Raw genomic sequence first — 15,117 nt, forward strand, 5'->3', positions numbered from 1 at the left:
CGATGGTAAGTCCACGACCCTGTGGTGGGGCTCAAAGTCAGTCCCGAGCAAAGCCGCCAGCTCCATGATGTTAGGCCGCAGAGCGACCGGAGATACGATCCGGAAAACAATCGCATCTCCGGCAAGGTAAGAGATTGAAAAAAAAGTTTCCCCCGACACCCACCCCCCACATAAAACGAACCAGAGAACACTAAAACATACTCTTTAACTTGAAATAACAAACAGAAGAAAGGGCAGACTACGCAGTTTCATATGCGACAAGCAATGCACCATTGAACCAGAAAGAGCTTCACAATTTGCAATTCTCACACCTGTCTTTTCAACTCTGGCCTTTGTCCACCATCAAAACTCCCCTTCACCTGTATTCACCCATTGCCTGCCAGGCTTTGTCCTGCCCCTCCTCTCTTCCAGCTTTCTTCCCCCCACTATCAGTCTGAGGAAGGGTCCAAACCCGAAACGTCACCTGTTCCATTTCTCCAGAGATGCTGCCTGAGCCGCTGATGTTGCCCCAGCACTTTGTGTCTATCTTCAGTATAAACCGGCATCTGTGGTTTTACTGCACTACCTGCCCATTGGGATTTGGATGCATACATAGCAGAAGGGGCAAGAGACAGCACTACAGGATTTGTTGTCGGTAAAACCCCAATGATTTTAATTTGAGGTCACAAGCAAATGCCTAGGGATTGCTGAACGTCAGGAAAGTCAGAGGTGTACGTTTCTCCCCCAAGTTAGTTTAACTGATTTAGTGCTAGTGACTTTTTTCCATTCAAGAACCATACCACAACATCAACTTTATTTTATGAAGTGTATAAGTATCATGAGAGGAATAGATCGGGTAGATACACAGAGTCTCTTGCCCAGAGCAGGCGAATCGAGGACAAGAGGACATAGGTTTAAGGTGAAGGGGAAAAGATTTAATAAGAATCTGAGGGGTAACCTTTTCACACAAAGGGTGTTGGGTGTATGGAACAAGCTGCCAGAGGAGGTAGTTGAGGCAGGGTCTATCCCAACATTTAAGACATAGTTAGACAGGTACACGTGTAAGAAGGAAATGCAGATGCTGGTTTAAACTGAAGATAGACACAAAAAACTGGAGCAACTCAGCAGGACAGGCAGCATCTCTGGAGAGAAGGAATGGGTGACGTTTCGGGTCGAGACCCTTCTTCAGACTAGTCAGGGGAAAGGGAGACGAGAGATATAGACGATGATGTAAGGAGACAAAGCACAATGGATGAAAGTATAATAATACATAATTCTTTGAAATTTCCGCCACCTCCAACGGGATCCCACCACTGGCCACATTTCCCCTTCTCCACCACTTTCCGCTTTCCGCAGAGACCGTTCCCTCCGCAACTCGATGGTTAACTCATCCCTTCCCACCCAAATCACCCCCTCCCCAGGTACCTTCCCCTGCAACTGCAGAAGATGCAACACCTATAGACAATAGACAATAGACAATAGGTGCAGGAGGAGGCCATTCAGCCCTTCGAGCCAGCACCGCCATTCAATGTGATCATGGCTGATCATTCTCAATCAGTACCCCGTTCCTGCCTTCTCCCCATACCCCCTGACTCTGCTATCCTCAAGAGCCCTATCTAGCTCTCTCTTGAAAGCATTCAGAGAATTGGCCTCCACTGCCTTCTGAGGCAGAGAATTCCACAGATTCACAACTCTCTGACTGAAAAAGTCTTTCCTCATCTCAGTTCTAAATGGCCTACCCCTTATTCTTAAACTGTGGCCCCTTGTTCTGGACTCCCCCAACATTGGGAACATGTTTCCTGCCTCTAACGTGTCCAACCCCTTAATAATCTTATACGTTTCGATAAGATCTCCTCTCATCCTTCTAAATTCCAATGTAACTATCGCTATACCTCCTCCCTCGACTCTGTCCAGGGACCCCGACAGTCCTTTCAGGTTAGGCAGAGGTTATCTTGCAACTCCTCCAACCTCATCTACGGTATCCGTTGTTGAAGATGTGGACTCTTGGTCATCGGCGAGACCAAACGTAGACTGGGCGATCGTCTCGCGGAACACCTTCGCTCAGCCCACATGAACCAACCTGATCCCCCAGTTGCTGGACACTTTAATTCTCCTTCTCATTCCTACACAGACCTTTCTGTCCTTGGTCCCCTCCATTGTTAGTGATGCTAAACGCAAATTAGAGGGCCGGCATCTCGTATTTCGCTTGGGCAGCCTACAGCCCAGTGGTATGAATATTGATTTCTCTCACTTCAGGTAGCCGCGGCATTCCCTCTCTCTCTCTATCCCTCCCCCACCCAAGTCGCACCAGCTTCTCATTGTCACCCTACAAACAGATTACAATGGCCTGTTTCCTTTATCATCGTTACTTTTTGCATATCTTTCATTCATTGTTCTTTATCTCTCCACATCACCGTCTACATCTCTCGTTTCCCTTATCCCTAACCAGTCTGAAGAAGGGTCTCGACCTGAAACGTCACCCATTCCTTTTCTCCAGAGATGCTGCCTGTCCCACGGAGTTGCTCCAGCTGTTTGTGTCCATCTCCTGTTTCCTTCATCATCGTTGCTTTGTTGCATATCTTTCATCCATTGTTCTACATCATCGTCTATATCTCTCGTCTCCTTTCCCCCTGACTAGTCTGAAGAAGGGTCTCGACCTGAAACGTCACCCATTCCTTCTCTCCAGAGACACTTCCTGTCCCGATGAGTTACTCCAGCTTTTTTGTGTCTCTCGACAGGTACACGGATAGGTCAGGTTTTGGCGGGATACGGGCCAAATGCGGGCAGGTGGGACTAGTGTAGCTGGGACATGTTGGCCAGTGTGGGCAAGTTAGGCTGAAGAGCCTGTTTCCACGCACTCTAAGTAAGTTTATATAACAGACTACATTAGTAAGAAGGTTTCTAACCCAAAACCTTCCTCCCACAGATGCTGCCTGACCCGTTGCTTTACTCCAGCACTTTTGTATTTTGCTCAAGAATCCAGCATCTGCACTTCTTTGTCCCTGTCATATATCAGTAAGTTGCTCTTACCTTCTCTGGATGTGCCAAAGTCCTTTACAGCCAAGGGAACACTTTTGGAAGTCGGTGACAGAGGGAACATTATACTGTAACATGGGGAACACTGAGGAGGAGGAGGAGGAGGAGGGCTGTGTAATTACCCCGAGCTTGGTTTTGATATTAATTCTAATTTAATTCTGTAAAATTGTGGTAATATATTTTCAAGGCACTGGTACCAAACGACATGATTAACAGATTAAAAAATAATTAACAGATTTAAAAAAAGCAGTTAGTTGCTCTTGTAATGCCATTTGCTGGGGGTGTTACTCTCGACTAGCAACAATTTAGGATGGTTCAATGGCGTAGCTGGTAGAGCTGCTGCCTCTTAGCACCAGAGACCTGCGTTTGATCCTGACTTTGAGTGTCTGTCTGCGTGCAGAGTTTGCACGTTCTCCCTGTGGGGACCCCGTGGGTTTCCTCCAGGTGCACCGGTTTCCTCCCACATCCCAAAGACATGCGGATTTGCTGGTTAATTGGCCTCTGTAAATTGCCTCTCCTGTGTAGGGAATGGGGGCACAAGTGCGATAACGTAGAATTAGTGTGAACATAGGGTGCTTGGTGTATGGAATGAGCTGCCGGAGGAGGTAGTTGTGGCAGGTACAATCGCACCATTTAGACAGGTACATGGATAGGACGGATTTAAAGGGATATGGGTCAAACGCAGGCAGGTGGGACCAGTGTAGATGGGACATGTTGGTCAGGGTGGGCAAGTTTCCAAGGGGCCTGTTTCCACACTGTATCACTCTATGACTCTAAATAAGGATCGAGGCATTTCCTCCTTTAACCTACGATCAACATTTGTTGGCACTAGACCTGTACTCGCTGGAGCTATGATTTTATTGCACGATTGAACAATTCAAAGGGTTGAGAGACCTAATCCTGATCCTATTTGTATGTTTGTATGTAAATTCACAATCACCTTCAAAGATGGTCCACATAAATTTCAGCTTTTAAATGTGCATCGCTAATAACTTCAATTTATTATCTTTTAAACTGAATTAAATGTTTTATATAAGAAAACCCCAATATAATCACTGAAGAAGGGTCCCGACCCGAAACGTCACCCATCCTTTTTCTCCAAAGATGCTGCCTGACCTGCTGAGTTATTCCAGCACTTTGTATCTATCTTTAATGTAATTACTTCTATGGTTTTGATTCTGTCACCATTCTACAAGGGTATTCGCAAGAATTTGCTAGTTTACAAGAATGATCCCAGGAATGAGTAGGTTAACCTATAATGAGCGTATGTCGGCACTGGGCCTGTACTCGCTGGAGTTTAGAAGAATGAGGGAGATCTCATTGAAACATACAGAATAGTGTAAGGCTTGGATAGAGTGGATGTGGAGAGGATGTTTCCACTAGTGGGAGAGTGTAGGACTGGAGGTCATAGCCTCAGAATTAAAGGATGTTCTTTTAGGAAGGAGATTAGGAGAAATTTCTTTAGTCAGAGGGTGGTGGATCTGTGGAATTCTTTGCCACAGAAGGCTGTAGAGGCCGTCAATGGATATTTTTAAGGCAGAGATAGATAGATTCTTGATTAGTACAGGTGTCAGAGGTTATGGGGAGAAGGCAGGAGAATGGGGTTAGGAGGGAGAGATAGATCAGCCATGATTGAATGGCAGAGTAGACTTGATGGGCCGAATGGCCTAATTCTGCTCCTATTCCTTATGACCTTATGACCTTTAAGCTAAATTATAGAACTTTTTGTCTTCCGTTTATTCTGGCTCGGATGGGACAACGTGACTCCTTCCTCAGAAAGTGAAGAACATGAAGATTATGTTTGAAGAAGGGTCTCGACCCGAAACATTACCCATTCCTTCTCTCCTGAGATGCTGCTTGACCTGCTGAGTTATTCCAGCATTTTGTGAAATAAATACCTGAAGATTATGTTGGTTATTTGAGAAATAGTGTAACTTTCGTGGCTAAATGAGTTCACAATGCCCCTGTGTAAGGAAATGTCGGAGAGAGACGGAAACGAGGAGGGATGATTGGAAGAGTCAAATCAACGATACAAATAATCATACACTCTTGGTCTTCTCTTGGTATGAAGTGGTATCTTTATTTTAACATCATTCCAACTACACAGAAGCTAAAAATTGCATCGCTTATATTTAACATTATTTAGTTTAACTAATATACCTAAAAGATGAAAATTTGCTTGAATTAATGACACAATATTTCTCCTGAAATGATCAAAAACTGTTCCACATTTAGATTTGTTTTTAAACTACAGACTTATTTCCAGATACAGCACAGTAACTGTGGTTAAAAAAAAAAACTAAAAGATTTACAGCTTTACCCAATATCAAGAGGAAATTGTAATAAACACTTAGTCAAATGACCATTGCGAGGGTCAATGGTTCCTGATGTTGGAGTCACAGATTCCTTGATATTATAAATGTGTGAATGTTCTCACATTAAGAGAATTGATTGGTTCTAATCAATTACTGGTTTGACTATTTACAATCAACTTTATGCTACAAAAAGAAGCCCAAAAGGAAGGCAGAATATAACAGGGCCACTATAGCAATGAACTGACCCAGTCAGAAAACCGGGTTCTGCCTAGTTGTCGGGACAATGAATGGGAATAACTTTAGAGAACTCTCTGTTACATTAAAAAAAAGAACTCCTGGATCATACGCTGCGACACGCTCTATCACTTGAGAAGAAATGTTTCACTTACACAGACTGTCTTGGCTTACCTACTCTTGTTTTCCGCTTCATTTGAACCTTGCGATTGCAAGACTGATGTCTTGATTGCTCCAACTGAGGCATTCAGTTGTCCAATTTAGCTCAGTAAAAGCAACAATTAAAATGGGCATTGGGCACCAAAGTCCCTACTGCACCTTCATCAGGATGAGCAAGATGGGTTCAGGCATTGGGACTGAGACTCTTTGAGTTGCCAAAGCTTGAATAACCAGGGCAACGAGGCTTCTATTCTCCCTACTTCCTTCTTGAGTTTAGAGGTCCAAGATAAGATGACTACAAATATTGTTTCCTCTTCTACTGTCGCTGAGAGATCTAGAGATTAGGCCTGCCTGCCACCATCTAGTTTGAATGCATATGTACACCTGGTTGGTGATGCTCCTTACAGGAGGGGAAGCTAAGGTGGACTTCAAGAAGACTTTCCTTACGTCAGCCTCGAGCCTGGAGAACAGGAAGGCCAGGTCTGCCATTCCCTACCACTTAGTCCGAAGAGTCAGAAGAAGGGTCCTGACCTGAAACATCATCTATCCATTTTCTCCAGAGATGCTGCCTGATCCGCTGAGTTACTCCAACACCTTGTGCCCTTTTAAACCCAGATCACAGTCAGCTTCAGTCTTACAATGGGCCAGGAGTTGCCATAGATAGGTCTGTTCATGACTGATGTCTTGATTGCTCCAACTGAGGCATTCAGTTGTCCAATTTAGCTCAGTAAAAGCAACAATTAAAATCTGGAAATGTAGCAATGGTTTTGAACACCTCAAATGACAATGAATACTGAGAGCTTTAGGATTTTCTTTAGACTGACGACTTATCGCGCAGAAACGGGCCCTTTTGGCCCACCGAGTCCACGCCCACCAGCAATCACCCCTTATACTAGCACCATCCTACACACGAGGGACAATTTACAATCTTACTGAAGCCAATTAACCTAAAATTCTGTACATCTTTGGAGTGTGGGAGGAAACCTGGAGCACCTGGAGAAAACCCACGCGGTCACGGGGAGAACGTACAAACTCCGTACAGGCAACACCCATAGTCAGGATCGAACCCGGGTTTCTGACGCAGTAAGGCAGCAACTCTACTGCTGCGTCACTGTGCCGCCCAGCTGTGGGAACTCACCCAACAAAGGGATGAAAGCTTGAATATGTATATAACTGGAACTTTGTATCTCTGCTGGGGGCACCATTGTTCAAATCTCATGCGCTATTTTCGAGGTGTGATAATAAATATTACTATTGTTCCAAGTTCTAGGTGCAAAATAGTAATAGGAAAAAATATATAAATTGACGTCAAAGATACGCAACTAAGGGATAAAAATTGATTTTACTTTTCAAGCTAAATTGCATTTAACTCTTAAGTCTCTCTGCACAGTATTGAATGAAGAATAACTTTACTTTCAGACTTGGCTGTTGTAGATATCCAGATTATGACTTTTACTGCAGTGCATGAAATTTAAAAGGACAGATTAATTGTTTTGTGTTATCAGATGGCAAACCTCTCTGCTCATTGCATCTTTATTTCAAATTAATGCTCAGATGTACAATTGAGATGATCCTTTATTACGTTTTGAATGCACGCTTTCACCTCTGAACCAAGGCGTTGATCATTCTGAGGTTGGTAATTAAGACTTTCATAAAACTTTTAGAACTTGACTGGCAGGCTGACATCGATGTTGCTCAAACATTTTGGACCGTTTACAAAAAAAGTCAAAACTATCAGTGCATTCACTGATGATTCAGAAGGATCATGGCTATTGGCAAGAATAGTGCAAATGCAGTCCAAATGCCTCCAATCCAAATGCAAGCAGAAAAGGAAAAAAATACGAGTTTAGAAGAACATGGGCCAAATGCAGGTAGTTGGGACGAGTGTAGATGGGGCTTTTGGTCGGCATGGGCAAGTTGGGCCAAATGGCCTATTTCTGTGCTGTATGACTCTATTAATGAATCTATGAATCAAAATGCTCTAAAGCTACAATGTGACTTTTTGACTCATACACTGAGTCTCGATCGATGAAGGCAAATGCCTTCTTTACCACTCTAACTAACCTGTGCTGCACACTTTCAGGGGCCGATGGAGTTGGACTCCAAGTCCGTCTGTATATAAATGTTGTTAAGGGTCTTACCATTAATTGTTTACTTTCTCCTTATATTCGATCTCCCAAAGTGCAACATCTTACACATGCTCCATCTGCCATTTCTCTACCCAATATCCGTAGCTGATCTTTTTCCTGCCGTATTCTTTGATAGCCTTCCACACGGTCTGCAACACCACCAATTGTGGTGTAATCTGCAAACTTACTAACCAACCCATTTATATTTACATCCATGTCGCTTATATATAAAAAGGATAGACATCTCACCACAGATCTCTGTGGAATTTCACTCGTCACAGATTTCCAGTCAGAGTAAAATCCCTTCCATTGCAATCCTCTCCCTTCTTTGAGAAAGTCAGTTCTGAATCCAAAGACCGAGTTACCAAGGATTTTATGCGCCTTAATCTTCTTGATCAGCCTACCATGAGGAACTTTATCAAATGCCTTACTAAAATCCACGTGGACATCATCCACTGCCCTACTCTCATCGATCATCTTTGTCACCTCCTCAAAAACTCAATCACATTTGTAGGACATGATCTGCCATGGACAATGCCATATTGACTTTCCTTCATCAGTCAGTTCATGTCCAAACAAGAGCGAATTCTGTGCCGAAGAATCCTCTCCAATGGTTTTCCTACCACTGACCTGAGGCTCACCAGTTTATAATTCTCTGGATTATCTCGACTTCCCTTATTAAACAAAGGGACAACATCAGTTCTCCTCTTGTCCTTTGGGACGTCGCCTGTGGCTGGAGAAGATACAAAGATCAAGGCCCCTGCAATCTCCTCTCTTGCCTCTCTCAATAACCTGGGATAGATTCCATCATGCCCTTTCCGTTTATCAACCTTAATGCTCTTCAAGAGCCCCAACATCACCTCCTTCTTGATCTCAAACTGCCCCTAGCATATTGATATTCTCCACACAGATCTCACTGTGTCCTTCGGTTTGTACTCGCTGGAATTTAGAAGATTGAGGGGGGATCTTATAGAAACTTACAAAATTCTTAAGGGGTTGGACAGGCTAGATGCAGGAAGATTGTTCCCAATGTTGGGGAAGTCCAGAACAAGGGGTCACATTTAAGGATAAGGGGGAAGTCTTTTGGGACCGAGATGAGAAAGTCTTTTTTCACACAGAGAGTGGTGAATCTGTGGAATTCTCTGCCACAGAAGGTAGTTGAGGCCAGTTTATTGGCTATATTTAAGAGGGAGTTAACTGTGGCCCTTGTGGCTAAAGGGATCAGGGGGGTATGGAGAGAAGGCAGGTACGGGATACTGAGTTGGATGATCAGCCATGATCATATTGAATGGCGGTGCAGGCTCGAAGGGCCGAATGGCCTACTCCTGCTCCTATTTTCTATGTTTCTATGTTTCTATGTCCTTCTCCTTGGTGAATGCAGATGCAAAGTACTCATTCAGTACCTCGCCTACACCTCCTGAGTCCAAGCACAAATTCCCTACATTATGCTTGAGTTGTCCCATCTTCTCACTGGTTAGCCTCTTGTTTTTAAGTATCACCAATTCACTTTTGTCTGGCAGACTGTAGAATCTGAATAGTTCAGAACAGATTGGTGAAACACTGGTGTCGTACTGGCCCCTATCTCTTTTGGCGATAAATGAAACCAGAATACAGAGTCAGTCCAAGAAAATACCATGGCTCAATTAGTTGTGACGGTGGTGGGAGGTAATGGGGCTGAGAGGGGGTCATCTTGATGGCTGTGAGAGAGCAACTTAAATTCCAGAGAGAAACTTGTCGGAAGCAAATAAGCTAGCAGGTGACCAGACACATCTCAGCCTGTCACAGGTCTTGAGCACTCAGAGTTCAGAGGTGAGTAGGTTTTAAGTGCTGATAGTTTCACAAGATATTCTTCCTCTAAACTAAATTCTGCTTCAAACGAACCTTTTGTCTATAAAACCAATCCATACTTTAAGGTAAATTTATTGTGTACAGTGACGTAGACGACATATGTAGCTGCTTATTGTCATTTTTGGAACATAATTCCTATTATGAGACATCTATTGCCGGTAATCTGGCCTCTACATTCAATGCTTTCAATGCCATTTCATTGGGGGTAAATAAATGTTTGGCCACTGCCTGTTTCCAACGGTCAGATGTTTATGAAATGCCCTTATCCACATTTTACAAAGCATGTTAATTCCTTTTTGGCCATCAGAAACATGGAACTGTATATATTTGTCATTTACTGGAATGTCTTTGTTAAAATCAAATTCCATTTAAGTTCAAGGCTCACTCTTCTGATAAAGCCGATTCATCTTATGAGGTTTCCAGTGCACCTATGAAATGTTCTTGGTTTGTTCTCTAATGCCGTTATAAATCGTTACCTGAATGGTAAATCCAAATTCGTGCCATCTGATGGAATTCATTTCCATTGATGAATGGGAAGCGATTTTAGCCTGGCAACTGTTGGTCACGATATTCAGTTTTTAGAAAACTACCACTGCAGTACAGTGAAATGGTCAAAGCAGCCTGAAATTATGGCTTCAGAAGCCTCAAGATACAAAGATAAGGTCTCATGTACAGTAGAGCTTTCCATGGTCATATTAGTTAACAGACTCCTGCAGTCACAGTCAGTGAAGAGCCAATATACTCAATCCTGGCCCAAGTCACTCTGAAGCAAAGTACTTGACTTAAAATAATCTTACATGGGTTTTGTAAACAAGCGATGTCTAGTGTCTACCAAGTCTCGCTGCTGGTTAAAAGTATCCCTGTTTCGGTATAGTGAGTTATACTGTGTAGGTGTGCTGGGGTCACAGGTTAATGGGAAACAAAAGCCCACAGTCATCACTGTGCTGACCTTATGTAACTTTTTAAAAAACTGTATAATTACCAAATACAAGTTCTTTCTGAACAAGGTTAATAGTTAAAAAAGTCCTTCACACATGTGAAGATACCACTCATCTCTAACAAGGCAATATGAAGTTTGGCCAGTGTCTGTAAATTAACAGTTTAGAAAGGTAAACTGAAGCATTTGGGATCCATCATTCTATTTAAAAACATTATACTAACTTTTCATGCATCTTCAGATCCTTGTTTTAATACAGGCAGGCAAAGTGAAAGGAAAATGCTTGGAGGTGTACATCTTGCTGTTATGAAAATATAATTTGTTTCCACTGGCATTTACCATCATTGTAGAAGGATTGTATAAAATAGGGTTGCTTGCTGATTTTTGTTAATAAATACTTGGATATTATTCTGAGGGGCTATCGATATCCTGGGCAGAGGTGTAGCTCCAATACACACTGATGCTATAAGTGATTGGTGCATGGTTTGAGATTATGTGTGCTTTCCCTGCACCATCGTATACACTCAAAGATGTGAGCTTCGCACAGTGATAAGACCTGGCAGCTGGCATCTCTTTCATCTGTAAACAAGTGTCATCACAGGGTGCAAAGATACCAAATTTTGAGTTTAGAGATAGCATGGAAACAGACCCTTCAGCCCACCGAGTCCACACCGACCATCAGCAACCCATTCTCACTAGTTCTAGATGATCCCACTTACGCATCCACTCCCTACACACTTGGGGCAATTTTACACAGGCTACACAAGCTACAAACCCGTATGTTTTTGGCATGTGGGAGGAAACTGGAGTATCCAGAGGAATGCCTACGTGATCACGTGCAAACTCCACACAATTAGCACCCGAGGTCGGGATCGAACTTGAGTCTGTGGCGCTGGGAGGCATTGCCATCGTGCCCTTGTGCACTCCTCATATCTAGGTAGTCTTGATGTGTACACAGAAACTGTTATAAAGATATCCTCACTCCCTCAGTTAATAGTCCACTATTACAGGTTCAACAAATGAATATTCTGGACAAATACCAGCTGATACCGAGTTGCAAACTCACTCCAGGGTAGGAGTGCGATAATCAGCAAAGATGAAGCCCATTTAGTCATCATCATTTCTAGGGCAGTTCTGCGGAAGCTGTTTAAAGTAGGGCATGGATTAATTTAAGTCTGCCTCGCCACCTTATTCCCTTTTATGATTTATAGTTAGTCAAATGCTACTTTGTGCCAAATCTATTCCTCACTATGGATGCAAGTTCAGGTGGCAATTAACCAGAATGGCATTGAGACTTCCTGTTGAAGTACAGAAATATCTCTTCTTAATTTGTGATACAAACTGTCAAAAAGACGTATTAAAATAAATGAATGCTTGATTTCTGGTGATAGGTTTCCAGGGAATGATAACGTAGCACTAGTTGATTGGGCCTGCCCAGCTTGGCCTTGCCAATCTCCATTCACCGTGGGTTAGAGGACATCTATAAGGGAAGGAAGGTCCATTTTGAAGTAAACTGGGGTTACGAGTAAAATAATAGCTATTTCTACAGTTTAGTATTCACCAGTTTCACTGTTTACAGAAACACTGGGTGTGTGTGACACAATTTCATCTTCAGTTGCTATCATTAAATACAAGAAAGTGGTGAATGACATCTATGGTCACTTCTATGCATTTTCATTGATGACTGAGTTCCACCCTTGGCAGATATACCGTGCCAGTCACTTAATACAAATTTCCTTCCAATCACTTTTGCACTCACTAAATGTAAAACATGATTAATATGTGAAGCCTCAGATTCTTAAATGTTCCAAACTACATTTCAAATACCTGTTCATTTTTACCTCATCTACTAACTGTATTTACTATTATATCTCAGAACTGGAACTCAATCAGTTTCAATCTTCACTGCGATCACTCTGGCTGATTATGTTTGGTTCTGGGTCTCAGAAGTTCCTTCTCGATCCTTAACTGGGTGAATGAGATCACTCAGGTGTGCTCCACGATAAACTTTCCATGTCTGCCACTGGATGGGTGAGCCATTAGCATCAACAAACGTAAGTAGAAGCCACGAAGCATACATTATTGTTAGTCGTCTTCTCCTTGTTTAAGCAGCAGCCAAAGTATTGTTTCATGCTCAATGCCGGACACCTCGACAATCCGCTGCAAGGCAAGGTATTTGGCGTGGAAATGGTGGCCATCGGCAAGCTCTGGCCTGGCCCACCTATCTTCTCTGCTCACCTGGAACCCTCAAAAGGCATCAACCACTGGGCTCAACTCAAGTTTCCTCTCTGCTCCCTTTGCTTCCGAGTCCGTGGAATTCACGGGACCCTGAGGGCCCACAGGTCTGGTCCACGGTGGGCTTGGAGTCAGTTCTTGTAACCTGAAGATATTAAATAAATTCAAGTTCATTTGCCTTCGGCTTGATGTTCAGCGTGGGGAGAACGAAGGGGAGATATCGTCCAGGTCAAATAGGAAGGGTGAGTGAGGAGGGAAGCCACAACGTGCCATCCGACTGCACAGTGTATTCTTTTTGCCTGAATAAAATGCACTCTATTTTTTTTAAACAAAGCAATTACAAACACATTTTAAATCATCGAACGCCAACCCGGTCCCACTGCTCTCACATGGCCCGGACCCAAGGACCACATTTGATCTTCAGAATCAACCCCCCTCCTTCTGATTGCCAATTCTGTGGCACCCAATGCCAGGGCTCGAGTGTGGGCCAGTTATCGTTCCACCATCACAGCAGGTGAGCTGACCCATTGTTGCGGGGCACAATGCATCCTCAGTATCAGTACGGAGGAGAGGTCAGCACCAGCGGTTGGCCTTAGGGTCAAAGGCTATGAATTCGGGGTCTCAGTCAGTAATTACATTTCAGACTTACCAAAATACACATTCTTGGATTTTCAAAATTTGAACCAGGGTCTCAATAGGATGGAGGTGGGCATTGGCAAGGCGGTACATTCTAATGGAGAAAGATGGAGGAGGGCCTTGAGATGAAGTGAGGATAGAAAGCTCTTTCTCCTGTTATTCACATGCACACATCTTGGTGATCATTGTTCCCGGCCCTAGGTGCAAATTGAAGCAACTGGAGAGCAAACGCCAAGGATCCCAACCCAGACCAAATCAGCTCTTTTGAGCGATTGGACAAACTGGACTAATCTTGCTTTGAACAGCAATTTGGACCAGGAGCTGAGGGAGGTTTTTTTTTCTTTCTTAAACTGAAAAGTTTGCATAATACACCCTCTGTCACCCCCAGTGTATCACAGATGATCGATGGGAAAGCCTGCAGGCACGTAGCAACATCTTGCGGAAATTCTATACACAGGTGCCACTATATCCGATCTTACCCTGTATTTAGTAGAATTTACACTATATAGTTTGTGGTTTTGTTTTTGTTAAACTTTGTACAGAAAAATATCAAATCAACTTCACAGTCTTGTAGTGAAAGTACAGAACAAAGTACAGAATCAAATACCAACGCTGTGCTGTTGACAAAGGTTGTGTGCACCTGATGTCTGCAAAGTCAATCCTGCTTTGGTGAATACATACTGTTTGATCCAAGCTCCTTGCAGTAAAGTGGCTCACTTGTCGTTCTGCAGAGAATACTGCTGGAAGTATTTCTCTGGAGCAGCAATTTCCTATAACCTGTGGAGCAGGGGACATGGCAGCCTTTGCAGACGTGTTATTATTTTTTTTGTGGCTGCTTTTCCCTTGTGGCATTTTTTAAAAAAAATCCCCATTTTTTGTCAGTTAAAAAGGTCAGTATCGTGTTGGTGCGGTGATTAAAGGCGGTTTTAATCTAAGTGATGTTGGCAAGTTATGAGGTGCCTGCAGCATTGGGCTTCGATCTGCGGGTGAGAGAGAAACAAAGATTCAGTATGAGATTTCATAAACCTCCTCTCCCCCCCCCCCCCCCCCCCCACCCCCGATCTCTCCAAATGTAATCATTTAATGCCATGCCTCGTTACATTGTCTGGAGCGACTAGGCTTGTATACACTGGAATTTTGAAGGATGAGAGGGGATCTTATCGAAACATATAGGATTATTAAGCGGTTGGACACGTTAGAGGCAGGAAACATGTTCCCAATGTTGGGGGAGTCCAGAACCAGGGGCCACAGTTTAAGAATAAGGGGTAGGCCATTTAGAACCGAGAAGAGGAAAAACTTTTTCAGTCAGAGAGTTGTAAATCTGTGGAATTCTATGCCTCAGAAGGCAGTGGAGGCCAAGTCTCTGAATGCATTAGAGAGAGAGCTAGATAGAGCTCTTAAAGATAGCGGAGTCAGGGGGTATGGGGAGAAGGCAGGAACGGGGTACTGATTGAGAATGATCAGCCATGATCACATTGAATGGCGGTGCTGGCTCGAAGGGCCGAATGGCCTACTCCTGCACCTATTGTCTATTGTCTATTGTCAGTAATGCCAGAATGTGAATCAAAAGCCGACTCAGTCATGAAAACCTCCTCTTGTCGGTGCCGAA

The 15,117-nt window shown here is 43.4% G+C and overlaps 1 protein-coding gene and 1 long non-coding RNA gene across 6 annotated transcripts in view; one reads left to right on the forward strand and one right to left on the reverse strand.

Moving 5' to 3' along the window:
• Positions 1-15,117, reverse strand: part of lhfpl4a (LHFPL tetraspan subfamily member 4a) — a 236,792-nt gene that overhangs the window by 50,561 nt on the left and 171,114 nt on the right. For 3 of the 5 annotated variants that reach the window (XM_078414129.1, XM_078414131.1, XM_078414132.1), the window contains one exon: positions 5,092-14,488. The exons of 1 other annotated variant lie outside the window; for it this stretch is intronic. In XM_078414129.1, the coding sequence (XP_078270255.1) occupies positions 14,400-14,488 (89 nt within the window). In that variant the 3' untranslated portion in view covers positions 5,092-14,399. Of the gene's footprint in view, positions 1-5,091; positions 14,489-15,117 lie in introns of those variants that run through there. One more of the 5 variants, XR_013548365.1, reaches the window with a different exon arrangement.
• LOC144601756 (uncharacterized) overlaps positions 1-15,117 on the forward strand; it is a 74,992-nt gene that overhangs the window by 31,078 nt on the left and 28,797 nt on the right. The window lies entirely within an intron of this gene.

The sequence above is a fragment of the Rhinoraja longicauda genome, chromosome 17, assembly GCF_053455715.1.
Source record: "Rhinoraja longicauda isolate Sanriku21f chromosome 17, sRhiLon1.1, whole genome shotgun sequence".
NCBI lineage: Eukaryota > Metazoa > Chordata > Chondrichthyes > Rajiformes > Arhynchobatidae > Rhinoraja > Rhinoraja longicauda.